General features: G+C 42.1%; 1 protein-coding gene across 7 annotated transcripts in view; it reads right to left on the minus strand.

Moving 5' to 3' along the window:
* FILIP1 (filamin A interacting protein 1) overlaps window positions 1-26,136 on the minus strand; it is an 83,957-nt gene that overhangs the window by 55,561 nt on the left and 2,260 nt on the right. For 2 of the 7 annotated variants that reach the window (XM_083608116.1, XM_083608113.1), the window contains exons 1-2: window positions 25,480-25,912; window positions 12,373-12,429 (exon numbers count right to left, since the gene is read on the minus strand). The exons of 1 other annotated variant lie outside the window; for it this stretch is intronic. In XM_083608116.1, coding sequence (XP_083464242.1) covers window positions 12,373-12,393 — 21 coding nt within the window. In that variant the 5' untranslated portion in view covers window positions 12,394-12,429; window positions 25,480-25,912. Of the gene's footprint in view, window positions 1-2,548; window positions 2,607-12,372; window positions 12,430-25,479; window positions 25,955-26,136 lie in introns of those variants that run through there. 4 more of the 7 variants (XM_083608117.1, XM_083608114.1, XM_083608118.1 and 1 more) reach the window with 3 other exon arrangements.

Here is a 26,136-nt window from a genome sequence, read left to right on the forward strand (position 1 = left end):
TTGGAAAGGATTCTAAGGGTCATCTAGTCCAACTTTCTGCGTTGCAGGAATCATAGCAAAAGAATCCCTGACAGATGGCCATCCAACCTCTGCTCAGAAACCTCCAATGAAGAAGAGTCACCCACCTTTTGGAGGCAGCCTGTTCCACTGTTGAGCAGCTCTTACCACCAGAAAGTTATCCCTAATACAGTGGTACCTCTGGTTACGTACTTAATTCGTTCTGGAGGTCCGTTCTTAACCTGAAATTGTTCTTAACCTGAGACACCACTTTAGCTAATGGGGCCTCCCACTGCTACCACGCCACTGCCACCCAATTTCTGTTCTCATCCTGAATCAAAGTTCTTAACCCGAGGTACTATTTCTGGGTTAGCGGAGTCTGTAACCTGAAGCGTATGTAACCCGAGGTACCACTGTATTTAGAAGCTCATTTTTTGTCATTTGAATCCATTGGTTCAAGTCTTAACCTCTGGAGAAGCAAAAAATAAGCTGGTTCCATCTTCCATGTGATGGCTCTTCAGATATTTGAAGAAGTCTATCAAATCACCTCTTCCTCAACACACCCAGCTCCCTCAACTGTTCCTCATAGGGCTTGGTTTCCAGACCCCTTTGTCATCTTGGTCGCCCTCATCTGCACATGTTCCAGTCACGGTAAACAATACTGAGCTAGATGGACCAAAGGCAACATCCTAGGCTCCTATATAACACCGTGATACACAATATACATTAACATGCAATGAGAGATGAGTGTTAATAGGGGGAAGCATGCATTCTCCCCAAGAGGCCTCTCTGTTCTAGTGCATGAAGTGGCTTCTTCTCCTTGCTTTTAAAAAAATAATAATTAAGGAGGTGCCCTCCACCCCTTCAGGGCTGTGCCCACCTCTAGTGTGAGCGGACATTTCCTGGAGAAGAACAAGGCAAGCCCCTTTGGCAGCCTTCTGTCTCCATTTTGTCTGAACAGTCGTCTCACTAATGCTACCCAACCAGGCTTGATACAATAACAGCAGTGCTAAAAATGAATGTACACAAGCCCTCAAGATTAACTTTCTTGGATGGTGACTGGCTCCAGACATTCTGCCTGGAAGCAAAACGAGAGTCAAGTCCATTGACTCCAATCGCTAACTCAGTGCCAGCTGTCTCTGCACTGGCTAACAGGACCTGCACTGTTAGTTCACCTCTAGAGAATGTTATTTTGCTTAACAGTGGCAAGGTCATATCAAATGAAGTCACCATTTAAGTAATAGCCCTGGGGATAATGGATAGCCACCCAGGGTAGTAGCAGTTATAATAGCACAAGACACATTTCCCCCATGTCCTTTCTAAATGAATTGTTTGTGCATCCTTGCAACAAAACAAAACAAAAAAGGAAAGGAAAGAGGAGGGGCTGGGGAAAGCTGTATAGTGCTAGGAAAGAGCTGAAAAACAACTTGACATTTACAGTCAACACAATCAACATGTAATCTAAGAGCATGCTCAAAAAAGTCTGTGTTGAAGGGTAATTGAAAAGCGGAGGGGTGAGGGAGAGAGAGCGCCTTGGTAAAATCCAAGCCAAACTCAAGATTTACTGAAACCAGAAGGCTTGCAGCACTGTAAGAAAGAGGAAGATATTGGCCGCGGATGAAAGCAGAGCATTTCACAGATAATGAAATAAAAATTTTCATTTTGGAACGTTTAAGCAGGAAACTTCAATCCTGCATGACCAGTTCCAGAATAAAACGGTGCTATCTTTCATAAAAGACACCATTTCCCCCCCGCCAAGTCCATATATTACTTTAAAGGTATAACTCAAAATCTGCCTTCAGCTGAATGTGATGGTTTAAAAGAGACAGTACAGGAGACGGATAATGTGAGTACCTAGGGAATGAACTCCTGGGTGGTTTTGTAATACGTTTTGCTTTTCAGAGTCTGCTTGATATCTAACCTCATAAGGAACAAAATCGAGGCATAATTTATTTAAAAGCCAACTTCTCTACTTCCAGAACCCTGTTTCTAAATAAAAACAACAGTTGTGTGGCAGTCTAAAGACTGGACATAGTTGACAGTGGTGAACTATTCAACAGGAAGATTTGACTTAGAACCGCAGTACTTGTAAAATCCGTTTGCTGGTCTTTAGGGTGTCACAAAATTCTTCGCCATTTTTAACCACAACAGGCTAACAGCTTCCCTCCCCACTCCCTGGAATTTGAGTCCTTTGTTACAAGCCTTGGCCTTAGACCCACACCACCAGCAGCTGGAGTTGCTATCCCACAATGCTGTCCCATGTTTACTTGGAAGCAGGCCCCACTGTCTTGGGATGGGCTATTATTTTTTAAAAGGGAGCCTTTTAGGCCTAGCAGTTTCCTTTAGCTAGGCTAAAGAGGATCACTGTCCACTTCAGAATCTGCAGTCCAGCAGATTCCTTTGCAAGGTGGTGTGGGGGCTGTATGCTGCCTTGGTCCCTCCTCCCCATTATCCCCTATAAAGCTTCAAAAGCAAAATATTGTTGGAAAATTCCATTCCACCTTTAGTTGCAGACATGGAACTGTTGCATGTCACATGTCTGTTTACATACCAGCACAGCTTGCTGGGAACTTCCGTTGTGTGTATAGCCTTTGCTTTTGACTGTCTTTCTGAGGAGAAGAAAGTGAGACGACATGTTTCTTTTGTCCTGATTTATGCTTAATAAATCCGTAGCTTGTTAGTATGTTTCCACAAGCCTCATGCCTGTTCTGTTTGTGCAGTATGCTCTGCTTATATAGCGTGCTCAGTCTTTTGAAGTCTGAGTTGCAGATTTACATCGCACCAGAGGTTGGGGGTTCATCATGGCTGGAAGGGCATGATCCAGCTGGGGGCTAGCCAGCTGGAATCTCGGCCCCTGAAGGATGCTGACATATATCTGGCTGAGTGGCTAGTGCATGGGCTGCCTAGTCTCACCAGCACACCTCCAGAACCTCTCCCCCCCTTTTGGCCATTGGTCAGTTGGGCCAATGGTTTGGGGATGGGAGACTCAGATCTCCTTCAGATTCCCTGATAATATCCTATGGTTTTTGGGATACTTCTCCAGGGAACATAGGACTGCAGCCTCAATCACTAAGAAGTGATAAAGGAAATCTACATATTTAAATTTTGCATGTGTGTGTGTGTTACTTTCTCTCCAAATATACATTTTGATTCATTTTTTTAAAGCCAAGAAATACATTGGAGCATTCAGGAAGTATGAAAATTGATGGAGAGCAGAAGTCTAACCTGCTGGACTAGGAGATACAGATCAGGTTGATTTATACTGGAATTGGCAAAGATCAAATTCCATAGTTTGCAGAGACCCCCCCTGGAGTTCTTTGCAGTTTGCTTTGGATTTTACCATCATAAATACATTAGTATCCACAAACCTGACTACCTCACTGCTCACTCCAGACTCCAGGGTACCAATCCAAATATAGATCTTTCAAGGACCCCAGTGCATACCTTACTCCACTGTGAAAACTTTCCATTTATTCCTATTCCCAGCTTCCTGTTCCTTAACTAGTTACCAGTTCATTAGAGGACCTATGCTATTGGTGTCCATGCTTGTGAGGTATGCTAAATGAAAGAAAGATATTTTGAAAACCACTTTGGGCTTTTCATTTGCCTGGCAGATGCACTACAGTAAATGCAAAATATGCCTTTTGGAACCCAATCCTATCTGTATCTCCTTGTTGCAATTCCCACTGAGTTGTGCATTCTTTTCATTTGGGAAAGTACTCTGAGTAACGGACTTCATAACCCCTACAAACTGAACCTGGGTCTCTTATCTTGCTCTCTGTCTATTGAACTAGATATTTAAATGTTCACTGTTTCCAGGAAGGGATCTCTCTGCCATAATTCCGAGGAAGGGAGATACAAAGGCAGAGACTGGTTTTGTTTGCAAATTCCTTTGCCTGACACAAGCTGTATATGAATGTACATCTGGATGTATTACCAAACACATCTAGTGCAGCGCTCTTTAACTCTTTAGCACATTAGAGTTTGCAAAGAAAATGGCACAACCACCCCTAGGCATTGTTTCAAGCTTGAATTATTGTGCGAAACTGTGTCTGGAGTGGGAACACTGTTGTTAACATATGTTGTGCGTGTTCTGGGCATGCTTAACAATGGAAGAACCAGGGGGGAAAGCACATCATACTTTAAAAGAAAACATATACATCTCTGAAATACATCCCAGAAGTACTGTTCTATACCACCATGTGAGCACTCCAGAGAGTACACAGATATTCTGATTGAACAGCAATGGCAATAGTGCAAAATCTGATCTCAGAGCAATTTTAACTTGGCACAATGCTTCACAGAAACTTCTTTGGATCTGGGAATATAAGTATAAAAAATATTTGTTACTACTATGTCCAAGGATAAATGGTAAGGAACTGTGTTTTTTTTATAATGCATTGGGTTATAGCCAATGCTAAGCCTACTCAGAGTAGATCTATTGAAATTAATTGGCATGACTAACTTAGGTCCATTCATTACAGAGGGTCTAGTCCGATTAGAACGTAGTTGGATACAACCCATAATTTCCATCTCACCATAGTTCAGTTTTGGCCATTATGTTTCAGATGCCTCTGAGATCATACAATGGCTGTTACATATCTTGCCATATGCTTTTTATTAAAATTTTGATGAAATGTAAACCTCAAACTCAGCTTATCAAACTTGATTATGATGATTTCATCAATAGCAGAAAAATAAGATTGTGTCCAGGGCAGGGGCAACCTATGGCCCTCCAAATGTTGGACTACAACTCCCATCATCTTTGATCATGGGCTGTGCTGGCTGGGACTGATGGGGCTGGAGTCCAGCATACTCGGTGGGGCAGTTGCCATTGCTGCAAGGATCAGTTATGCCAGAGACATTGGCTTGCATCTGAGGGCAGGGGAGAGAGAGCACAGTGGTGGAGCACGCAGAAAGGCATTGGTTCAACCCCAAGCATCTTCAGATAAAAGGACCGAATAGCAGGTGATGAGGAAAAGCACTGCCTAAGATCATGGCAAACCACTGCCAGAGCAGACAACACTAGCCTAGATGGGCAAATGGTCCGAGCGGTTATAAGGGGATTGTGATGGGCTAAGCCAGGCCGTGATCTTAAAAAAACCTATTTAGGTACACACAAGGATTTGTACTAATGCAGCGACATTTTCTTACACGCCCCACCCATTACAGCAGCATTTCTGAAACTTCATAACAGCTTGTCCAGAGGCGCTGAGATATTTTAAGAAGTGGGTGGTCCTTTTTTCCACCTACAAAGGTAATTTCGAGGAATATTCTCTTCCTTCCCTCCTACACTTTCCCACATCCTCCAGTGAAGAGAAGAAGCAACACACAGTCTTACAAAAGCGAGTCAGTATAAGAACAGAAGTGATAAGGAAACCCCAAATCCCTTTTCTTCACAGTGTAAAGGATGCAGCGTATTTTGTACACCCTGAGAATAATGCTCAGGGTCACGCAAAAAATAAAATAAAATAAATGCATTAATTAAAACCTGTCACAGACATTTACGTAAAGGCCCCCAATACAAACAAGCAGGTTCCATGGGGATGTGAGCTGGCCAAAAATACCATGATGATGTAATGATATTTTACTCACTCTCTGGCACTCCACAGTCTTGTTCAGCAGATCCATAGGCCCTGCTTTTCATTAAGTTTACCCCTGTGCAAAATGAACTAGAAGAGAGACTAACTTAACCTTTTTATTCTGTGCATTTTGGTGAAAAGATTCAGGCATCAGTCACAGCTACTATGACATAATGTTTTGTTTTCTGCAACACCACTGTTGTTTATGCTAAATATATATCTTGTGATAGAATCTGGCAAAAAGACAGACCCTCCAAGTGTCCCTATTTTCCAGAGACGTCCCTAATTTAGAGAAGTTGTCCCGGTTTCTGATTTGATCCCAGAATGTCCCAGTTTTCCTCAGGATGTCCCTATTTTCATTGGAAAAATGTTGGAGGGTATGGAGTTATCCAACCCCCGAGCCAACAGAAGGCAATTCTGTACAGGGAAGGGTTTTTAAAATGTTTAATCATGCTATTATATATGTTGGAAGCTGCCCAGAGTGGCTGGGGCAACCCAGTAAGATGTGTGGGGCATAAATAGTAAAATTATCATTATGGAATGGGACGTCCCTATTTTCGAAATGTTGGAAGGTATGAAAAGGTCAATATTGGGTCTGTCATCCTAAAACTCCAGATTGGCCTAAGGATATGTCTGCCTCACAAATGAAGCTGTTGTTTTAATTCATTAAACATTGTAGTAGAACCTGTCTTCCATCAATTAACACATGCATGTGATACACATGTGACTCTTGATAAAGTTATCTTGCTTAGAAACTCTTCAGTTCACTGTTTTCACCAAAAATTATTTCCAAAACTGTTTTCCACAAGTCGTAAGTTTTTCTTAGTTTGCTTAACAAATGGTGTGTGTGTGTGACTTAATTATATATTATTAATTGCTGCTATTTATCACTGCATGTCTCTGTAGCCACTTCAGCCTGTGTTGTTATGGTCTCTCATCCTCAAGTATGAAGTATCAGGCCTCTTTCTATGTTGCCAGCCCAAGAGACCTGATGTAGCAGAATGAGACTGACAGAAAGAAAAGAGGAATCAAACCAATTTTTCTCTCACACACATACCCTTGCACAGTCAAAACACTTTCTCCATAAGCTTTTGCTCTTCAGGATATGAAACAACATGAACAAGAATTATTAATGTTGCTCCCGCTGCGCTGCGAAGCAAATCAGTTAAAGCAGTCAATGTCACTTGTGGCAGGGAAATGGGGGAAATATGGGAAATATGGTCATGTGGTTTAGAAGTCCCGAAAATCCCAAGTTTCAATTCCTCTTGCCACCACGGGGCAGTAGATATTTGGAGCTGCTTTCCTGGCACATGAAGTAGCAGCTGCTCTGCTTCTGAAAGATTTCTAGCATGGCTCTTGGTGTTGTCTGACTACAGCAGACAACACCACTGGATAATAGAAACCTGCAGCAACAGGAAAGCAAGGGGAACCACTTCAGACCTTTGACTTCCTGCCATTATTTGGATCCAGAAGCTGCTCCGTCTACTTTTAAACAAGACATTGTCTGGTCTCTAATTGTCCAATTCTGAAGCTTTTCTTTCTATGCTCTTTCATCACCCAATACCTGCCTCACAGAGCAGTCATGCAATCACATTGTGCCAAGATTGGAGATATAAGCCACTGACAAAATGGCTGAAATACCCAAGGTGTGCCCAGTACCAGGGGTGGAGGGAGGCACACAACAGCAAAAAATACAAAAATAAACAAAATAAAATTGGAAAGACACATCCAAGTCATCCCAGGGAATGCCATCACATTTCACCCCAAAGGGACTGTGTCGTTGTGACTCTCAGTGCAGTGTGGACATGGAGGGAGCCAGCAACACACAGGCTGAGCCACGACAATGTCTGTTGTCATCATCACATTTATTACCCAATGCCCACCCTTCAACAGCAGGTCCCAGAGTAGGTTGAAATGGGTCATATCATTGTGCCTCAACTTCTGTTAAACAGAGAGGAAGAGCTGTTTCACGATTCTGAAATATTTAGCGAAATGAACATTGTAAGGCGCTTCACTCATTAGAAATTATACATATGCAATTTCTGTATCTGGGACCATACACAACTAAGGGCTGACCCTACCATTAGGTAAAGTGAGGGAGGCAACCTCAGGTACCTGATTTCAGATGTCATGAAAAGGCCACCAATGGTTAGTTAGTTAATACATTATTGTTGCTGTTATTTGTTTTTTCCCATGTATTTTATTTGTTTGTCTTTTGCTGATAGAAAGAAGGAGTGGTACCCTACAAAAGAGAATACTATTCACTGGTCTGCCTGAAGGCCTCTTCTGCACTCTCTCTCTCTCTCTCTCTCTCTCTCTCTCTCTCTCTCACACACACACACACACACACACACACATTTATGGCACACACTTCACTTTTTTATCTACCATATTTTTCCATGTATAACACGCCCCTATGTACAAGATGACCCCTAATTTATGGGACCCCCAAATTAAGGTAATGGGGGGAGATTGCCCAAAGTTGTTAAGCTTTTTTGGGGGCGTTGCAAACAATCGCTCACCTGCCTGATCGCCACTGCCAATCACACACTTCACCAAAGCCACCAATTGCCCGCTAGCCGCCAGCAGCAGCCAATCACCAGCAGGGCTTGTTGAAGCCACCAATCACCCGCCCAATTGCTGCCACTATAGCAGCCAAACACCAGCAGGCCTTGCCACAGCCACCAATCACCCGCCCAATCGCAGCTGACAAACTCCTGCTCGCAGCAGCTACCAATTGCCCGCCCCCCCCGCACTATCTGTGTATAAGACGACCCCCAATTTTTAACATTAAAAAAAAATAAAAAAGCATTGTCTTATACATGGAAAAATACGGTATCTATCTATCTATCATCAGATAGATGATGGATCTATCTATCTATCTATCAATTTTTAAACTGTCTACAACATTCCCCTAGAATTTCTTATGAATATTATAGTCCATGGATCTTTATTTTTGCATCTGGCCTGGACTGGGTACCAGAAAAGTAAACCTGTGTCTTATTACGTGAGATGAAATAGCATGCTAAATAAATACTTTCTCAATTCCATGATCAAAGAGAGAGCTTGAATAAAATTATGCTGTCATTAAAGCCGCGATCCATTAAAGGCTTAGCCTGTGTCACGAACCGTCTATTTTATTGGGCCAAGATGTGGTAAAGGCTGTATCTGGGCCACACTCAATTTTTCTTTTGTTTTCAAGGTTATAAAGCAACAGCAAGACATGTTTGCCTGTCTCCTTCATTCTATACACCAAGTATCTTGAACATACTAATGTAATTATTAAACGATGACTAAAAAATAAAAATAAAAAATTGAACTTCTGCATTGAACCTGCAGTAGGTGAATCAGAACGAAGTAGACATCAATATATTGTATTACAAGGCATGTAACCTCCATCCATTGCATTCTTCCAGATAACCCAGGTAATGACTAGAGTAAATTAAACACATCAGGTGGAATTTAACTAAGTTTTACTCAAAGTAAACCTGTTGAAATGAATGGTCCTAACTTAGCCATGTTCATTAATTTGAAGTTGCCTACTCTCAGCAAAGGGACGCAGGTGGTGCTGTGGGTTAAACCACAGAGCCTAGGACTTGCTGATCAAGAAGGTTGGCGGTTCGAATCCCTACGACGGGTGAGCTCCTGTTCGGTCCCTGCTCCTGCCCACCTAGCAGTTCAAAAGCACATCAAACTGCAAGTAGATAAATAGGTACCACTCCGGCGGGAAGGTAAATGGTGTTTCCGTGCGCTGCTCTAGTTCGCCAGAAGCGGCTTAGTCATGCTAGCCACATGACCCGGAAGCTGTACGCCAGCTCCCTTGGGCAGTAAAGCGAGATGAGCACCGCAACCCCAGAGTCAGTCACGACTGGACCTAATGGTCAGGGGTCCCTTAACTTTTACCTTTACTCTCAGCGAAACTTCATTGAATACTACCCAACATTCTGTATTTTACAAATTATGCTGTTTCTTTGTTTACTATATTTGCATGTTTCACACCCACCATTCAAGGCATTGTACATTGATTGCCTTGTAGAAAGTGGTAATTGAACCACACAGAACCAACTCTGCAAGTGTTTCCTTAAAGCACGCTGAGCAAGGTAACGAAAGAAAAGGCAGCAGGGCAAATGGTTCTTCCTCTTAATCAATCCATGCTTAATCAATAATCAATCAATCAATCAGAATGTCGGCCACAGCGGTGACTCAGTTCTTAAGGGGAAGTGTGGGGAAACCCATCATGTATCCTGTATGGATTGTGGCCTCTCCTTTATCAACTGCCACAAATATTCCTCACATTCCAAGACAGTGAGCAACTTCTTACAGTGTTAACTATTTAGTGGTTCAATTGTGGGTGTATACATTATTTGCACCGATTAGGCAGCATATTTAGCACACGTTTTATGTTTAAATTTACATGCATATAGCCTCTTTTTTAAAAGAATTGGCCTCTCTCTGCTGCAAATTTCTTGGGGGCAGTATGCAGATGACTGTTTGCAGAGTGGGTGCAAGGGATGTTTGAGGAATTTAAACTGGCCTGATCCGTATGCCTGCAAGCGCACAAAAACTCCTTCTTGTAAATACTTGTCACTTTTGAAGTTTTAAGTGTTTACAAGAAGAAGGGTGGGAATAAGAGGTGTTTGTCGGTTCTTTAACTTAAACATCAAGGCTGCTGATTCTGCATGAGCAAATGGGCAATAACAATGTCACTGAGAATTCAAATCAGCCTCATGCTAGAATGTCACAACACTTTACAGTGAAGACCTGAAGCTCTCTGTGCATAAAACAAGACTCTGTAGCTTTCCAAGCTATTATGCATAAAGTTCAGATTTAGTGTTCCTTATTCTAATTTACCTTTACTCTGAAGCTATTGTCGGCTGTGAAGTTGTCCATTACCTTCTCTTCATGCCACTTACAATGGCTAATTTATAAAAAGAAAGGTTGAGAACCTCACGTCCTGTCAAAAGATATTTCCACTTTAAGCAAAAACATACCCAGACATTGCTTGAATTTGGCCCCTTTCTTAACCTCCAAAAGAATTCATTTTGGCAGCGTGCTGGAAACATATAAGAACAATGTAACAGCTACAGTTTGTTTTCCTTCCTGTAATGTTTTATGATAGCATTTTAAAATATGTGTTTATTTGACACTTAGCCACTGTTATCTTCTATATCTTCTGGAATTTTAGCCCTGTTTCAGCCACACAGAAAGATGAAGAAAAGCTATTTTCACAATCATATACATTAAATGTTGTTTTAACTCAAGGAACTATATGGGGGGGTGTAAATCTGTTCTACCAATTTGCAGTTCACACAATTCACCCACACACAGTGTGAGCTTTTCAGAGGCCTAGCTTTGCGTTGCCTTAAGCCCAGCTCCGATATCACATTGTCTAAAGTTGGATTTCATAAACTACCTTCTAGATCAGGAGTTCCTCAACTGTTTTTGGCCTTGGGGCACATGAGAAACCGTTATGGGCACCACTAAATATCCATTTCATGGAAGAATGACTAGCAATGCTTGGAACTCCCTCAAAACAGGCAAAACTTCTACACACATCTAAACAAATAAAAGACAGGCAAAAGGGTGTGTGTGGAATTAGGCAATCCTTTAAAACAACATTATTTTTATGTCAGGGGTGCCTGAGATGCCCAGGTATCAATGAGCAGTTTTAGATACATTTCTTAACTGTTACAGGAGTTTAGTAGGAAAAGAAGTGCTTGCTGGGACAGACTGTCATGACCTCTGTGCCCAGCAATGATGTGGACACAGAGCTGTAGGCCAGGGGTCAGCAAACTTTTTCAGCAGGGGGCCAGTCCACTGTCCCTCAGACCTTGTGGGGGGCCAGACTATATTTCAGAAAAAAATAAATATGAACGAATTCCTATGCCCCACAACTAACCCAGAGATGCATTTTAAATAAAAGCACACATTCTGCTCATGTAAAAACACCAGGCAGGCCCCACAAATAACCCAGAGATACATAAAAGAGCACATTCTACTCATGTAAAAACATGCTGATTCCCGGACCATCTGCGGGCCAGATTTAGAAGGCGATTGGGCTGGATCCGGCCCCCAGGCTTTGGTTGCCTACCCATGCTGTAGGCTGTAGGGGAACCAGATAGGGAGCAGAATTTGGATCAGGACTCAGAGATAAGACTGCGGAAGATAGGGAGACCAGTGTGCCCAAGGTGGTTGGATGAGAACTCCCAGAGGAACCTCCCAGACCACCAGGGCTTACAGGCCAGAGCCTAACCCCTCACAGACACCTTCCCCGGAGCCCCAAAAACTAGATGCCTCTCACTGCACACCACCAGTCCAGCAGTGTGGGGAGCACACCAGGAGGGAGGCTATGGAAAGGAGGAGGAGGAGGTGTACCCATCTACAGGCCAGAGGATTGACCCATCGAGGCTCCAAAGCTCTCTCAAGGTGGTGGAGTCTGGAGACAGAGGCATAAAAGGCCTTAGTCTGTTTCCAATCTTTGTCACGGACAAGTAATCTCACTGGTTTCCCTGTGGGTTTTGGCATCAGACCAGAACACAACAGAGCTACAAAATTCACTTCACTGGCAGGACTGCAGATGCAGCCAGGACAAAATGACACATGTGGGTCACCACATCCACAGCTGTCCTGAACTTCATGCTTCTGCATCCATTCATTGCTACCATATTATTTCAGGAGGGTACTCCCCTTGGGCCCCTGCTGGCAATCTCTTTGCCCATTTCTTGCTTCTCCTGGACATTCAATGGAGGAATGGGTGGGTGAATTGACTAGATAGGGAGGATCAGTTGCTTACCTGCCTGTGCACTCTCTCCATGTCTCTCTCTCAGTGTCTCTCTCTTTCTCATTGTTTCTGTTTTCATGGCAAGGTGAAGGTGGGGGAGAGCCAATAAAGTGAAAGAAGATGTATGCAGATTAGTGAGCAACAAGAACTCTCTTGTTATATCATCTTCACCGTCTCAATAATTTCAGGGGCTCTATCTGATGGTTGCTCATCTTCCTGTCACTTGGTCACTTGGCACACTGGTGACAGGAGGAATGTGTAGTGGGATGATCTCCATCTCTCCCATTAATACAATCTGTTAAAATTTACTGGGCATATTTATGAGTCCAAATAGCCCTAGGGCCATTTTAGATTGATCTCAATGGGAATAACTTCTAAGTAAACATTCATAGGATTGTGCTGCGTATCCTGTAGTTGAGGCCTCAACATGAAGTCTAGTTGAAGAGGGCAGGATATAGATTGAGATTATTCAGTTTCATCTGCTACAGTAACAAATGTGGCATTTAGTCCTTACAGTGTAAAATTTATATGGATGGAGGATGAAGTTTTGTTTTCTGAACAGCCACAGATCAACATGTTTCCCGCTGCAAATGTCAGCACTGCATAGAGACAGGCTCTTTCACCATCTTTCACCAAATGGCATTTCTTGGAATGCTTATAGCTCGTATCATTTTCAATCAGCATCATTCTCTTTTGATTCCCACACGACAAACCCTTTAAGTGAATCCACTGTCCACGCTGCACTGGACTGTTATTTTGATCAAGGCTACAATCCTAATCTGCTTTAAATGAAAGGCAGTTTAATTGAAATCAGCACAATTATTTCCAAAGACATGACTATCAGCACTAGGGAATTGTAGCACCATTATCTTGGGAAGGAAGGGGATTCATGCGGAGTTTGCAGGAATATGTTATGAGAGGAATTAAACACTTATAATCAAAGCAACAGCTTGAAGGCAGGGTTTATACTGCGGTTCACCAAGATGTAGCTGTCAGCTGTAGCTGTCAGCAGAAACGTTGAAGAAACATTAGCTGCTTCATACCACCAGTGGAGCAAGCCTAGCTTCAAAACAGATTTGAAAGTCAGACAGTGTTTGCTTTTAGTGTGCCCCATTAAGAACCAAGGCCTGTTCATTCTACTCTCTTTCACTTGGGTGATAAGAAATGTTGAACAGAGTGACACAAGTCAGATCTATTCTCAAGGCAGATGTTATTGTGACTGCCAAGCAGTGTGGTGTAGTGGATAGTGTTGAAGACCCGAGATCAAATCCCCATTTGGCTACGAAGCTCACAAGGTGACTTTGGGTCAGTCACAATCTCTCAGCCTAAACTGACCTCATAGAGTTGTTGTAAGGATAAAATGCGGAGAGGGGAACTCGGATACATCACTTTGAGCTCCAATAAAATAAACGGGCATTTCCCACCAATCTTACCGGTGAAAGCTTAGTTAGGATAACTAAACTACTGTATTTGCACTCTGATTATAGAATCTGTAGTTTGCAGGTATTTTACTATAGGGGTTGGACTAGATGACCCCTGTGGTCCCTTCCAAGTCTATGATTCTGTGATACTTCCATGATCAGGAGGTGGCTCAGTGTGGTGGGTGAGAAATCTCAAATATCTCTTCTTTTTAATTCTTTTAATAGATACTTCCTGACAACCGTTTCAAAATTCCCTCCAAATCCATGATGCCTAGACACTTGATTTTTTATTTTTTATTTTTAAAGTATGATAAAAGTAGCAGTGTTTTTAGAATAATAATAATGGTGAAAGCAGCTGCTCTCAAAATCCCGAAAGCCACAAGACTGTAGAACCTTCAGTTGGAAATGGCCGCTCTCTTACCTAAACACTGCGTTGCTAGGCTTAGCACTCAGGTGTCAACAGACAACACAACTGCTACCCTTCCAAAACGACTTGAATAAACAACCTAATTCAGTCCTTGCAACGGAGGTAATAATAACACCATGTGAGCTATATTGTCAGGTATGCAAAAGGGCTTAAGAGAAAATTCTGTCTGCCGGACTCAAAGGCTTTGAACGGAGTCAGGAATGATGTATGAGGGTTTGGGGGAGGCGAGGGGGGAGTATATGTTTGTTGTCACAGTAACTGCAAATATAATAAACGGGCATTGCTTCATTTCCTTAAACACTCAGGTTGCTGTGCTGAAATAGTTCGTCATGAAGTCTACAATGCTTCTTTCCTTCTCTCAGCCTGTATCTTACTCAGTTACCGGAACTCGGCCCATTACAAGGTTACTTTTAGCCTAAGTGCATTAGAAGCAGAGAGGGAAATGGGAATGGAAAAACAAAAGTAAAGACTACTTAGCCCCATTGCTTCTCATCTGGGCGTAGAAAAGACCTTATTTTCACAAAGATCTCATCAATAAACAAAGCAAGCTGGCAGCAGTTTAAAAGGATGACGTCAGTTCGCTACTGCTTTCAATCACATCCTTGTTTATTTTGCATGTTTCTTCTGTTGTTGTTTTAAGGGGGGGATTTAATATGTCTGATAAACTGTAATGGCAACTACCATGAGAGCAAGGCGAGAACGCCACCCACATACAATAAGAGTTCACAAAAATACAGCAGTAGATAACTATTTAACCAAATGCAACTAACATTGCTACTTTTACCATTCTTTCAAGGCCAGATCCTTTGCTTATGAAGAAAAGATCATTTTCTTCCCATGTGCCACAGAAGAATTAGGCTAATAAACACTGAAACATTTAATTCCCATGAGCCTGAAAGAATTCACATATCTTTCTGTACAAAAACAAAACAAAAACTGACTGTACTTTTAGAATATAATTTTATCTGTCTCTGTAGTACAAAGATTCAGAATAGTGTTAACTGCGTATGTAATAATTTGCCCCAAAAAGGAAAGACAAGCGGTTTCTCTCAACCCTGGAGACATTTAAATCATACTCAGGACTGTTCGCACATACAGGTCATCTTCACAAGCTATATTTAAATGGTGTTTTTGCATTTCCTGTGTCTGTATCATTAAAACTTGCATTGTTGCACAATGCTACTTTCTGCCCCACATTGAAAAGCAACCACAAGCGACCTTGCAGAGGCTGGATGGCCATCTGTCATGGATGCTTTAGCTGAGATTCCTGCGTTGCAGGGGGTTGGGCTAGATGACCCTTGGGGTACCTCCCAACTCTACAATTCTACGATTCTATGAAAGATTCCAGCCTAAAAAACCTGGCCTCATAGATAGTTCTGTGCGCTTCCACCACACCACCATCATCTAATTGCTCGGTCATGTGGCTGAATTGATTTTCAGCCTGTGCTGAAGTTGAGGTAAAAGATTATTCACGTCCCAACAAACTGGCTCCACCATGGAGATTACCACTTTGCCACATGGCCAACTGTAATGAGCACCATACACTACTTACTGCATGAAAAGGGCTGGGTTTTGATCTCATGAACTGATCATTGACCAAGACAGCCTCTTGTTTGGGATGCTACAGTGATGTGCGGAGTTTGTTTCAATATCCTACACAGCATGATTTCAATGATTTCCTGACATCAACAAGTCTACCACACTTTTACTAGTTATGCCTACTTTATAAATGATCTCCTCGTTGGGATTCCCTGTCCTCGCTTATATTTCTGTTTTAAAGATGGCAAAATCTGATTTGTACCACTAGTGAATTCCTACAGTTGAAAAAAGAAAGGCAAAGGAATCCTATTCTCCAGTTACACTGGGAGAGGAAGATTTGTGACTGCTACACTGACACAAAGGCTCCTGTATGTTGTATCTGCTCAGCCCAGGAGGAGAGAAGGATTTACATCTTGGAACATCCCCAAATGGCACAAAAAGGGTACAGATGCTCCTCCCCCCTCCCACATCCCCAGAAACAACTAACCAAAGCCCACCAATCAGGGACTATGCCAGCACCCTGGACACATGCCACTCATACATGGTGGTCGCCATGAGTAGGCATGTGCAGGACAGTTGTGCATTTTTTTGTGTGTTTTTATGTTGTAAACTGCCCCATGATCCTCGGAAGAAGGGTGGTGTGTGTGTGTGTGTGTGTGTGTGTAACATAAATGGCAGCAAGAATTCTAAAGCAGTAATGTGGTGTACGTGCCTAGGTAAAGGTACCCCTGACTGTTAGGCAGTGCCGGATTTATGTATAGACTAAGTAGGCTGAAGCCTAGGGCCTCTAAATCTAGGGGGCCTCGCCAGCTCTCCTGCGCCCCAGTGGCAGTCTCCCCTCTCTCAAAATTGCAAACCCAATACTTCATGTGAGGGCAGGACAACTCGGGCCTCTAAATCTAGGGGGCCTCGGCAGCCTGCCTGCTCCCCAGTGCTGCAGTCTCCCCTCTCCCAAAATTGTAAACTTCATGCAAGGGCAGGGCAATTCAGGCCCAGCAACTATTAGACTCAGGGCTAGCCAGTGGGGCCCAATTTGAAGCAGTGGGGTGCAACTTCATTATTTTTTTTGTAGGGCCCCAGTTCACAGCCAAAGTCTGCAAAATCTTATAGACATAAATAAAATCCATCTAGATTGCCCTGGTGCAGGGGGCCCCTTAGGAGCGGCCCATGGGGCCCAAATTGGCCCAATTGCTCCAACTGCCTTAAGGTCAGCCCTGATGAGACAGTGCAGGGGTTGGGCTGACAAGCCCTGCACCTTCTAGGTCCCTGGTGTCACCATTTAGAGTACAGACTCAAGGAATTGTTATGGAAATAAAGGGGGGAACTTGGAAATCAGTTTTGTCACCTCTCCCCCTCCCAAACCCTGAGACAATGAGCCCAGCCACCTTTTATTCATAGTCACATAAGCACTACACTACAGCATGGCCATAAACTTGTGCATTCAACCACTAAAATATACACCCAATATGTAGCAATGGAGATTTATGTTACCACTTTATGAATGAACACTGTGTTTTATGAATGGACTCTGTATTTTGTAAATTACCTAAGAGCCACCAATAGGGAGCTCTAGAATCTGACAGCTAACCAATTGGGTGCTACCAAACAGCGACCCCTATTGCTGAAAGCAGGTAACCAGCAGGGAATGCTTCAACTCAGCCTTTGCACTGTTGACTGAACACCCTCTGCTGTGCAGATAATGGAGAAAGCTCATAAATTGCATCCCTTCGGGCATCCTGTCCAACTCTACTATGCTGGTGTAAACCCTGGTGCACCAGAAGCCCAGAATAGCAGCAAATAAAATCTGCACATACATCAGCAAATGATAAGACTTGTCAACCGGTTCTTCCAAAGTCTTCCTATATTATAAAGCTCCAAAATACAGGCCAAAAGAGAGCAGGTCTGTTTTAATATTGTTTCAAAATTATATTATCAACATATACAAGCAGAAAAGTTGTTTTCCTTCATTTGCAAGGAATTGAACAAAACAAAGTGGCACTAATAAAGAAATATTCCAGTGTGGCAACAAAAAGCAAACTAAAAATGCTTTTGCAGTTCATTAAAACTATCCAGCAATATCAAGTTATAGGAACAGTAATCCTTCTAGTTGGTTAATTGGTTCGACAACTTCCATGCACATGATGTGTGATGCTAATTATTTCCCCTAAGAGTTAAATGATAACTAATCAGAGGCAGCCAAAGGAGAGTTATGAGATTCAGGTGAGGGTCAGATGACTTGTTAATCCCAGCAGGTATATAAGAGGACGCCCAGGCTTGTGGCCTGCCCTAAATAGGAGAAGCCTAGCATGGAAGACTTGTGTATAGTATGCAGATCTGAAAGGGCCACAAAGGGTAAACCACCCAAAAGGTATGCTGAAGAGTTTGTTAAAACTGTCATAGTAGATACAGCTGTTGTTAGTAACTCAGAGAAGGTTTGGGAACCTTCAAGCTTCCAAGAGGTCCAAAGTTTAACCTCAGAGGATGCTGAGCCATGGTTAAATGCCATGAAGGCTGAACTTGATTCCTTAGAGAGGAACAAGACATGGGAACTAGTTCCAGGCCTGCCCAGGCAATAAAAGGTTTACAAAGTTCAGTTAATACAAAAGTTTTTCAGTGTTAAACTTATGCATTTTTAAAAATCACCATGGTATTTAACAATAATATATTATGTCCGTTAGAGGAGAAATTGTGAATTGTAGAATTTTAAATACCCGTCATCATCCTTGGCTTCACTCAATTTTGTTTATAACACACTTTCATTTTCTTCTAGTTGTGAGGGTGGGGGATATGGAGGGGCCTCACAAGTGGAGTAGCCTAGGGCCTCTCTTCATCTACATCCGGCCCTGCCGTTAGGTCCGGTCGCAGACGACTCTGGGGTTGTGCGCTCATCTCGCTCTATAGGCCAAGGGAGCCGGCGTTTGTCCGCAGACAGCTTCCAGGTCATGTGGCTACTCAGAAGTAAATCTCAGCGAGTTTAATGGTGCTTACTCTCGGATATGTGGGTATAGGATTGTAGCCTTATAAGTTTGCCCACAATCAAGATGCTTTTTTTTGTTTGTTTGTTTGGCAAATGCAGGGTTTTCTGTTCACTGCCATCCTCTAGCTATTTCTTAAATTAACCAGATTCTGTACTCCCTTATCCAAAGAGGTCAGGTTACAGTATCTTTGGAACAAAAGCAATTCAAAACTCTCAAACTATGATCCATAAAAGCTTGATAGAGTCACACCTAAAAATCCATGAAATGTAGCAATGGAATAGTTTATGTCTATCTCAGAAAGAATTCAGATTTAGGGGAAAACTTGAGAGTGGGAAAACCCTGGAGACTCTGATGTCTACATCATTCTCCATACACAAACCCAGCAACTGACAAACCCTTGGAAGACTTTGCGGTGATTCAGTAAATATGCACTGAGAAATCAGGAAGCGTCTCCTTATCACGCTTTCCAAAAAATAAAGTAGTCATCTTTGTCCTCTGTGATCCCTTTTGCTGCAGCCGCTGATCTGTGTGGTTCCTTATCCTCCTCTCAGTTCTGGAGGCTTGATGTAAACTAGTCACACAACTGCTATGTTGCTCATACAAATTTGGCTTGCATTCCAGAAATCCACATTTTAAGTGCACTTTTGGGGGTCATAGGAATTTATCCTGGATCAGGGTCTGGGCACTTCAGTGAGTTCAGCCTTATGTATTTAATAGCCGATGGCAATCTAATCTCTGTTGTGCTATTTCCTACAAAACTCTTCCACAGCCTTCCTCTAGTGTATATACGCAACCTGACCTTCAGCACAAGAAGAAATCACTGTAACTTTAGAACATGTTGTAAGAAAAAGCAACATGAAAGAAACTGAGGAAAAAGCAGTGAAGACAGAAACTTCTTGTGTATCCTAATGACTGACTATGATTTTTAGGAAATTTGAGTGAATAAGTATTTTGTAACACATTAAACAGAATGAATGAGAGAGGGGGAACCCTAAAATGAAACAACTAATATTCCTATGTTCTTAAAAGGAAATAGGTAAAATCCCAAATTGGTGAACAGGGTGGTAGGTTAAAAAGAGGAGAGGGCTGTTGTCCTGTGCCATCAATACTTGTGCAGAATATGTGATTTCAGCAGGTTAGCTTACACCTGCCAAAATTCTATCTCCTCTACAACTATCAATGCCACCTTTTTCACATGGCAATTCCTCATTTCACATGTAACTCTCAATCTGGATAAAATTACAATCCTACCCATGTTTAGATAGAATTGCCACTTTGATCAGTTGGAATTGCTGACTTTAATCCAGCTAAAATCAGTGTGACAAATTCAGTCCCATCCATTTCAGTGGAACTCAAGCATAAATAACATTATCTGAATTGGGGCTACAGTTGCAAATGTGCCATTTGGGAACCAAAGTTTCTAGTTGCAAATGTCCCATCTGAGAACGAACCTTACAGAAAGCCAATAACTAGCTAGATTTGTATTAGTTTTAAGAACACTTTCTGCGTGCCGTTCATAATTTTATAAACGTCTGTCATGTCACCTCTTGCCTGGCATTTCTCTAAACTAAAATGTCCCAAACGCTGCAAGATTTTCTTCATTGGGGAGTTGTTCCATCTGCTCGAACATTTTGGTTGAACCTTTTCAACTACACAGTATCCTTTTCGAGGTGAGGTGAACAGAACTGGACATAGTATTCCAAATGTGGTTGAACCATAGGTTTGTATACTGTATCAGCAGTTTTCTAATCAATTTCTTTACTAATGATTCCTAGCATGGAATTTGCTTTTTCATAGGCTTGCCATATGTTAGGAAAATTCCCGACATGTCCTAGTTTTCGGGTGTAAAAATGGCGTTGGGGGGATTTTACCAAATCGGCAAAATGTCAGGGAAAACATGATGGAAAAGGCAGTGGAAACAGCTCAAAAAGCTGAAAATCACTATTTTGGGGGTTAGGTTCCCCCAATTTGGGTTTGTTCCCCCCCAAAAAGCTTAACAATTTCACAGGTGTCAGGAATTTTACTTTTTGAAATATGGCAACCCTACCTTTTCACCATTGCCACACACTGGGTTGACATCTTCATCAAGCTATCTACTATGACCCCAAGGTCTCATCCCTGGTCCTTCACTGCCAGTTCAGACCCCACAAGGAGGCCTTGACAGTCTCTCTTTGTTTTGGTGAAGAAGAAGAGTTTGGATTTAATATCCCACTTTATCACTACCCGAAGGATTCTCAAAGCGGCTAACATTCTCCTTTCCCTTCCTCCCTCACAACAAACATTCTGTGAGGTGAATGGGGCTGAGAGACTTCAGAGAAGTGTGACTGGCCCACGGTCACCCAGCAGCTGCATGTGGAGGAGCGGAGACGCGAACCCGGTTCCCCAGATTATGAGTCTATCGCTCTTAACCACTACACCACTATTTATGGGTTTTTTTGTTTTTGTTTTTAGAACTGCTAAAAAAAAAAAAACCAGATCATAGCATAGCTGAAAATTACTAATACTTTATACAGCAAAAGAAAATGCTTGTTCCAGGAGTAGAAATCATCTGTTGGCATAAGGAAAAAAGGCTGCAGCGAGGAAATGAAAGAGAAAGATGTACGTTGCTTTTCCCATGGGAAGGGAGAGGAGCTGGAAATGGCAACTGGAATACAGGACAAAAGCATGCTGAGCTTTGAAGGAGAAAGGAAGGGCTCGCAAAGTTGATGGGCAGAAAGCTTAGTGGACAATGGAAAAACAGGGAACAACACAGAGGGGGAGGCCAGCAAAAGGCTTCTTCATAGATGACAAAGATTGCTTTATTTGTTCTTTGGAAAGGACGATAAGGAGAGGTAACCAGTGAGTGAAGTGTTTAGATGATAGCCTTGACAGAGGATTCCACACAGTTAGCAGATTGCATCTACATCCCCAACACAGTGTGCTCTTGTGCCTGAAATGGTGAAGCAGGCATTTGTGAGCAGGTGTGGACAGTTGCCAAGGGGCTGTGGTCGGGACAAGTTTCTCTCTGGACCTATGGAATGTGCCTTGATCAGGCCAGGACAACAGCTACATGGGCAGCTGTGGGAGCTCTGAGTTAACAGCCTTTCCATATGTTAGCTGATGACACAGGAGGCCAAAGCAGCACCTGCCTTTATGTGTTTGTTTGGTCCCAAACTCCAGAAGCAGTTTGGGACCAGGCTACCTGAAATATCACCTTCTTGCCAAAACTGTTCTGGGGCCTGTTCTGGGTGCCCCACCAGATGAAGAGAGGCAGTCAACCCCTTAAGGGAGAAAACCTTTTTAGTAGTGGCATCCCAGATAAGGAATAATAGCCTTCTGAGGTAAGCTTGGCTGCTGCCATCGTTGTGTCCATTTTTGCAGGACAATTCAATGAAGCAGAATATCAGAAGATTCAGCACAGGTAAAAGGAAATAGTTCATCACATAACGCATAGTTTAAGAACGGAATTTTATCCCATGAGATGAGTAATGGCCCCTAGTTGGGATGTCTTTAAAAGAGGATTAGACAAATTCATAAGGGGTAAGACTATAAATGGTGACTAGCCATGATGGCTGTGAGCAAGATTCAAATAATGAGTTCCACTAGCAGAAGCCCACACAAGGATTTCCACATAGGGCAGTGGGGTTTCCCCACTCTCCTCCCGCTGTTTGCCCCCCCAAAACTGGTTCAGGGGGTGTTGGAAGAAGAAGGAGGGAGGAAAGAACATGTGTTTAGGTCAATATATTTTCCTGGGATGAAAATCTACATCAAAAACAGTCCAGCTATTAACAATCCCTGTGGCCCAGCTGTTGTAAAGTCCATGTTCCATATTTCACAGATTTGACAGGAAAACCCCAGAGTCCCTTTGTGGGCACCTGTTTAGAAGGGTAATTTTAGCCTGTGTACCCACTTTAGAAGGGAGGGGAAGGGAACATACAGAGGTGACTAGGTCATTACACTGTTTTGCTCCTTACACATATCAGCTGGTGAATTTTATTCAGACAGACTCCTGTTTGGAAAATATTAAGATGAAGCCATCAAAAATGCCAGCACACATTAAGCTATTTGCTGTGACAAGGGGAAACAAATGATCCCTCCCACAAAGTGAGAAGGTTAACTCCACAAAGCTCTTCGTTTATGGTGCTTCACTAACTTCTCCCCCTCTTTTTATTATCATAAAGAGGTAAATGGTGGAACGAATTAGTTTCTAGCACCCAAGCTATTCCAGGACTATGCAAACCTTTCTCTTGTTTTGAGTTATAGTTCTTTATCCCACAGGATAAGACCTTGCTGCTTTCTTTACATGAAACTTTGTGGGTCTGCTAGTCAATTCAGCTCAGTTCAGTGTGATTTATTGTGTTTAGCGAGCAGCCATTACACACCTAAAAATAATAACAACAAGAATGCTGCTAATTATAGTGATTTACATTCAAAGAGTTATACAAAGGGACTCCTCTCATGACAGCCTTCACGGTTGATATTTGCTAGCATGGGCGTAGCCAGGATTTGGGGGGGGGGCAGCCAAAGTTAAGCTTTTTTTAGGAAATCAAAGTTGTTGACCTTTCATTAGGAAATCCTTTTAAAAGCTCCACAGGAGTACAGGAGATGCACAGAAAGAGGACGGGTGTCCTTCAGTTTGTTAAACCTCCTTGACATCATCCTCTTTCTATGCTCCTCCCAATGGAAACATGCAGATGAGGAAAGGCTGCAGTCTGCCTTTTCCCACAATCAGCTTCTAAGGCACATTTATGGTATTTCAATTTTTACAATTAAAACAGCTCTTTTGCAGAGAAATGCATTCACACAAAAGAGCAGTATTGAAAAGAAAAAGTTTCCCTTGCAGGTGCTAGCCAGCATTCTTTAAGGAATAGATGCATATCAACATGGCTGACCTGTTCCATATGGATGGATGAAAGTTTTGTTCCTGGAGCTGTAGGGTGGAAGTTGATTATTTATTGGGTTGGGAGTAGGTGTGTCATAGTTCCTATTAGGGCAGGCCTAAGGCATGCACTAGAAGAAAGCGATAGACAGCTGCATGCGTTCCTAAACATACTGACAAGAAGAGAAACTAAGACCATGAATAGGCACTGTAGATCATCTGGGTTCTAAATATTCAATTGATACATCTCTGGAAAATAAATAATGCACAGTACTTTTCTCATGACTCTTTGGAACTGTGTCTCATTCTTACTGTTTCATTTCTCTCACTGTTTTCTTAGCAGTTACGTTATCAGCCATAATTTATACCCATAAACAAAAATAACCACTTTTGCATCGTAACTTAGTGCCATGATCCTAAGTCCACTTATTGGAAACTTCCCAGTAAGTGAATTTAGGATCATGGCACTAAGATGTCATTTAATTGCTGGGATGTAATTCAGACTAGATGTGTTAATGACTGAAATATCAGATTGTCATTTTATTTCTTTAGATAGTTAAATAAAGCAACAAATTATCATATTCTTAGACTGAGCAAATGATCTGCATTGGGCACACAACAGAAAATTCTGTTACTGCATTCTTTTATTACTAGAAAAATCTTTTTTAAGAAACAGGAAGTATTTCAGGTAAATGTCAACACTTTCCAACAAGTTATGAATTATTCTTGCATTTATTTGTTTGCCTGATTTTTCTGTTGTTAGCTGGTTTTAGGCAGTTAATAGTTAGATAGGTGTGGTCATATGGGTATACAACCCTATCAAGTTGCGGTTCTTAAACACAATTGCTCCATTACTTATTTCCAGGGTTTATATGCTTCAACTAAGTTTTCAGTGTGGTTTACAAAAAGAAGATAAAATGCAAAAACACAAAATAAAATATGATAAACATATTTTTACAGAGTACTATCAGTTGCATGGAAGTAAGTTCCATGTACTCTGGAAGTAAATGTTTTTATAACTGGGTTATTTTTTGTTTTATTGTTGTTAGCCGCCCTGAGCCCAGCTTCGGCTGGGGAGGGCGGAATATAAATAAAATTTATTATTATTATTATTATTATAGTAAAAAATAGAATGTGTGTTCTAGCAACGTGGTAACATTTTGAATGGTCAGTTCTCTGTAAAGATATATTTATACCTAAATAAATCCTGACATTGTTATGTCCAAAAATATCCTGTTTATGAATGCTCATGGAGTTATTCACACAGAGTAAACATTCGGACTGTGATTTAATAAGATAGATATTCTTGATAGCAGCAGCAGGACTTGGGACTATTGTCAAAAGGGCAGAACAAAATGTACCAGGTGTACAAAAGCAATTACAGGCTTGCGAAAAATAGATAGGTGAGCTAGAAAGCATCAGACAAGAGCCTCACAATTAATTCAGAATATCACAGCATGCCTACTTCATCCTGCTGACTAGCCAGTCTTCATTACTAGGTTTTATAGCTGTTGTGATACTAGCCCCAGCCAGTCTTCTTAAAATAAAACCCCAATCTTAATGTGCCTTCTGACAGCATGTGCTTACACAAACATAGCTGATGCCTTTGTTATATTCCATGCCTCCATATCCCATTAGCCTTGCTAGTTTGACAGATAGCGTAAAAGAACGTGACAATTTTCCTGTACTGATAAAAGCAAAAAAAGACAGTCTTTTTATCTTCTCTTTTTTTTTTTGTAAAGAGAGTGTTTCTCTTAACTTTCCACATTAAGCAGAATGTTAAGCACAGAAGGCACACACACACACACACAAGAAACAAGGGAACATTCACAAACAAGAAGCAAAAACAATGATTCTCAATGAAAAACTCCACTGGAGAAGTCAATTCAGTCTTACCTGCCAAGTGGAAGAGAAGACCGAGTTGCCTTCCTTTTACAAAGACACTGTGCTCTTGGAAGGCTTCAGGAATCTAGCTTGCATGACCAAGACTGAAGGTATTAATCAGGCCCAGAAGAACACAGAGACAGAAGCTTCCCCTCGCTTTCTTTCTAGATCTATCAGTGACTGAAGTAATGCAGGAAATAGGGAAGAGAGCAGAAGAGGAACGTAGTTCCTGTTAAGAGAAATACCACGCAGAAGAAACAGGAGGTACAGCCTCTCAGTTATGTTTCTCCCCCCCAGGCTTTTGTCTGAAAGCCTCTCTTGCTGTTGTTTTGCCCCCACCCACAACTGTTGCTCTGTGGTGCTAAGCTTTGGCAGTCAAGTTCTGAGATTGCATTTCCCCTCTCCTGGTCTCCTCTCACACTGTTCAGAGAGCAATGACTTTGTTGAGCTGAGCTCGTTCGTGCTATATTTAACCAGTGTTCTCAGCAAGTCAAGCCTGTCAACAGCTGAGAAGTTTGAAGCAGGCTTTGCAGAGTTCCTCAGCTGCTGAGTTATCAGTGGATATAGAACTGCACTCTATAGCTAGCTCAGTATGTACCGTACATATGAAGGAACCTCACTTTTTGCAGGAAGAGTCTTCCCGTGACTATAAACATGATCAAACACAAA

The sequence above is a fragment of the Podarcis filfolensis genome (genome assembly GCF_964270895.1).
Source record: "Podarcis filfolensis genome assembly, chromosome: 3".
Taxonomy (NCBI): Eukaryota; Metazoa; Chordata; class Lepidosauria; order Squamata; family Lacertidae; genus Podarcis; species Podarcis filfolensis.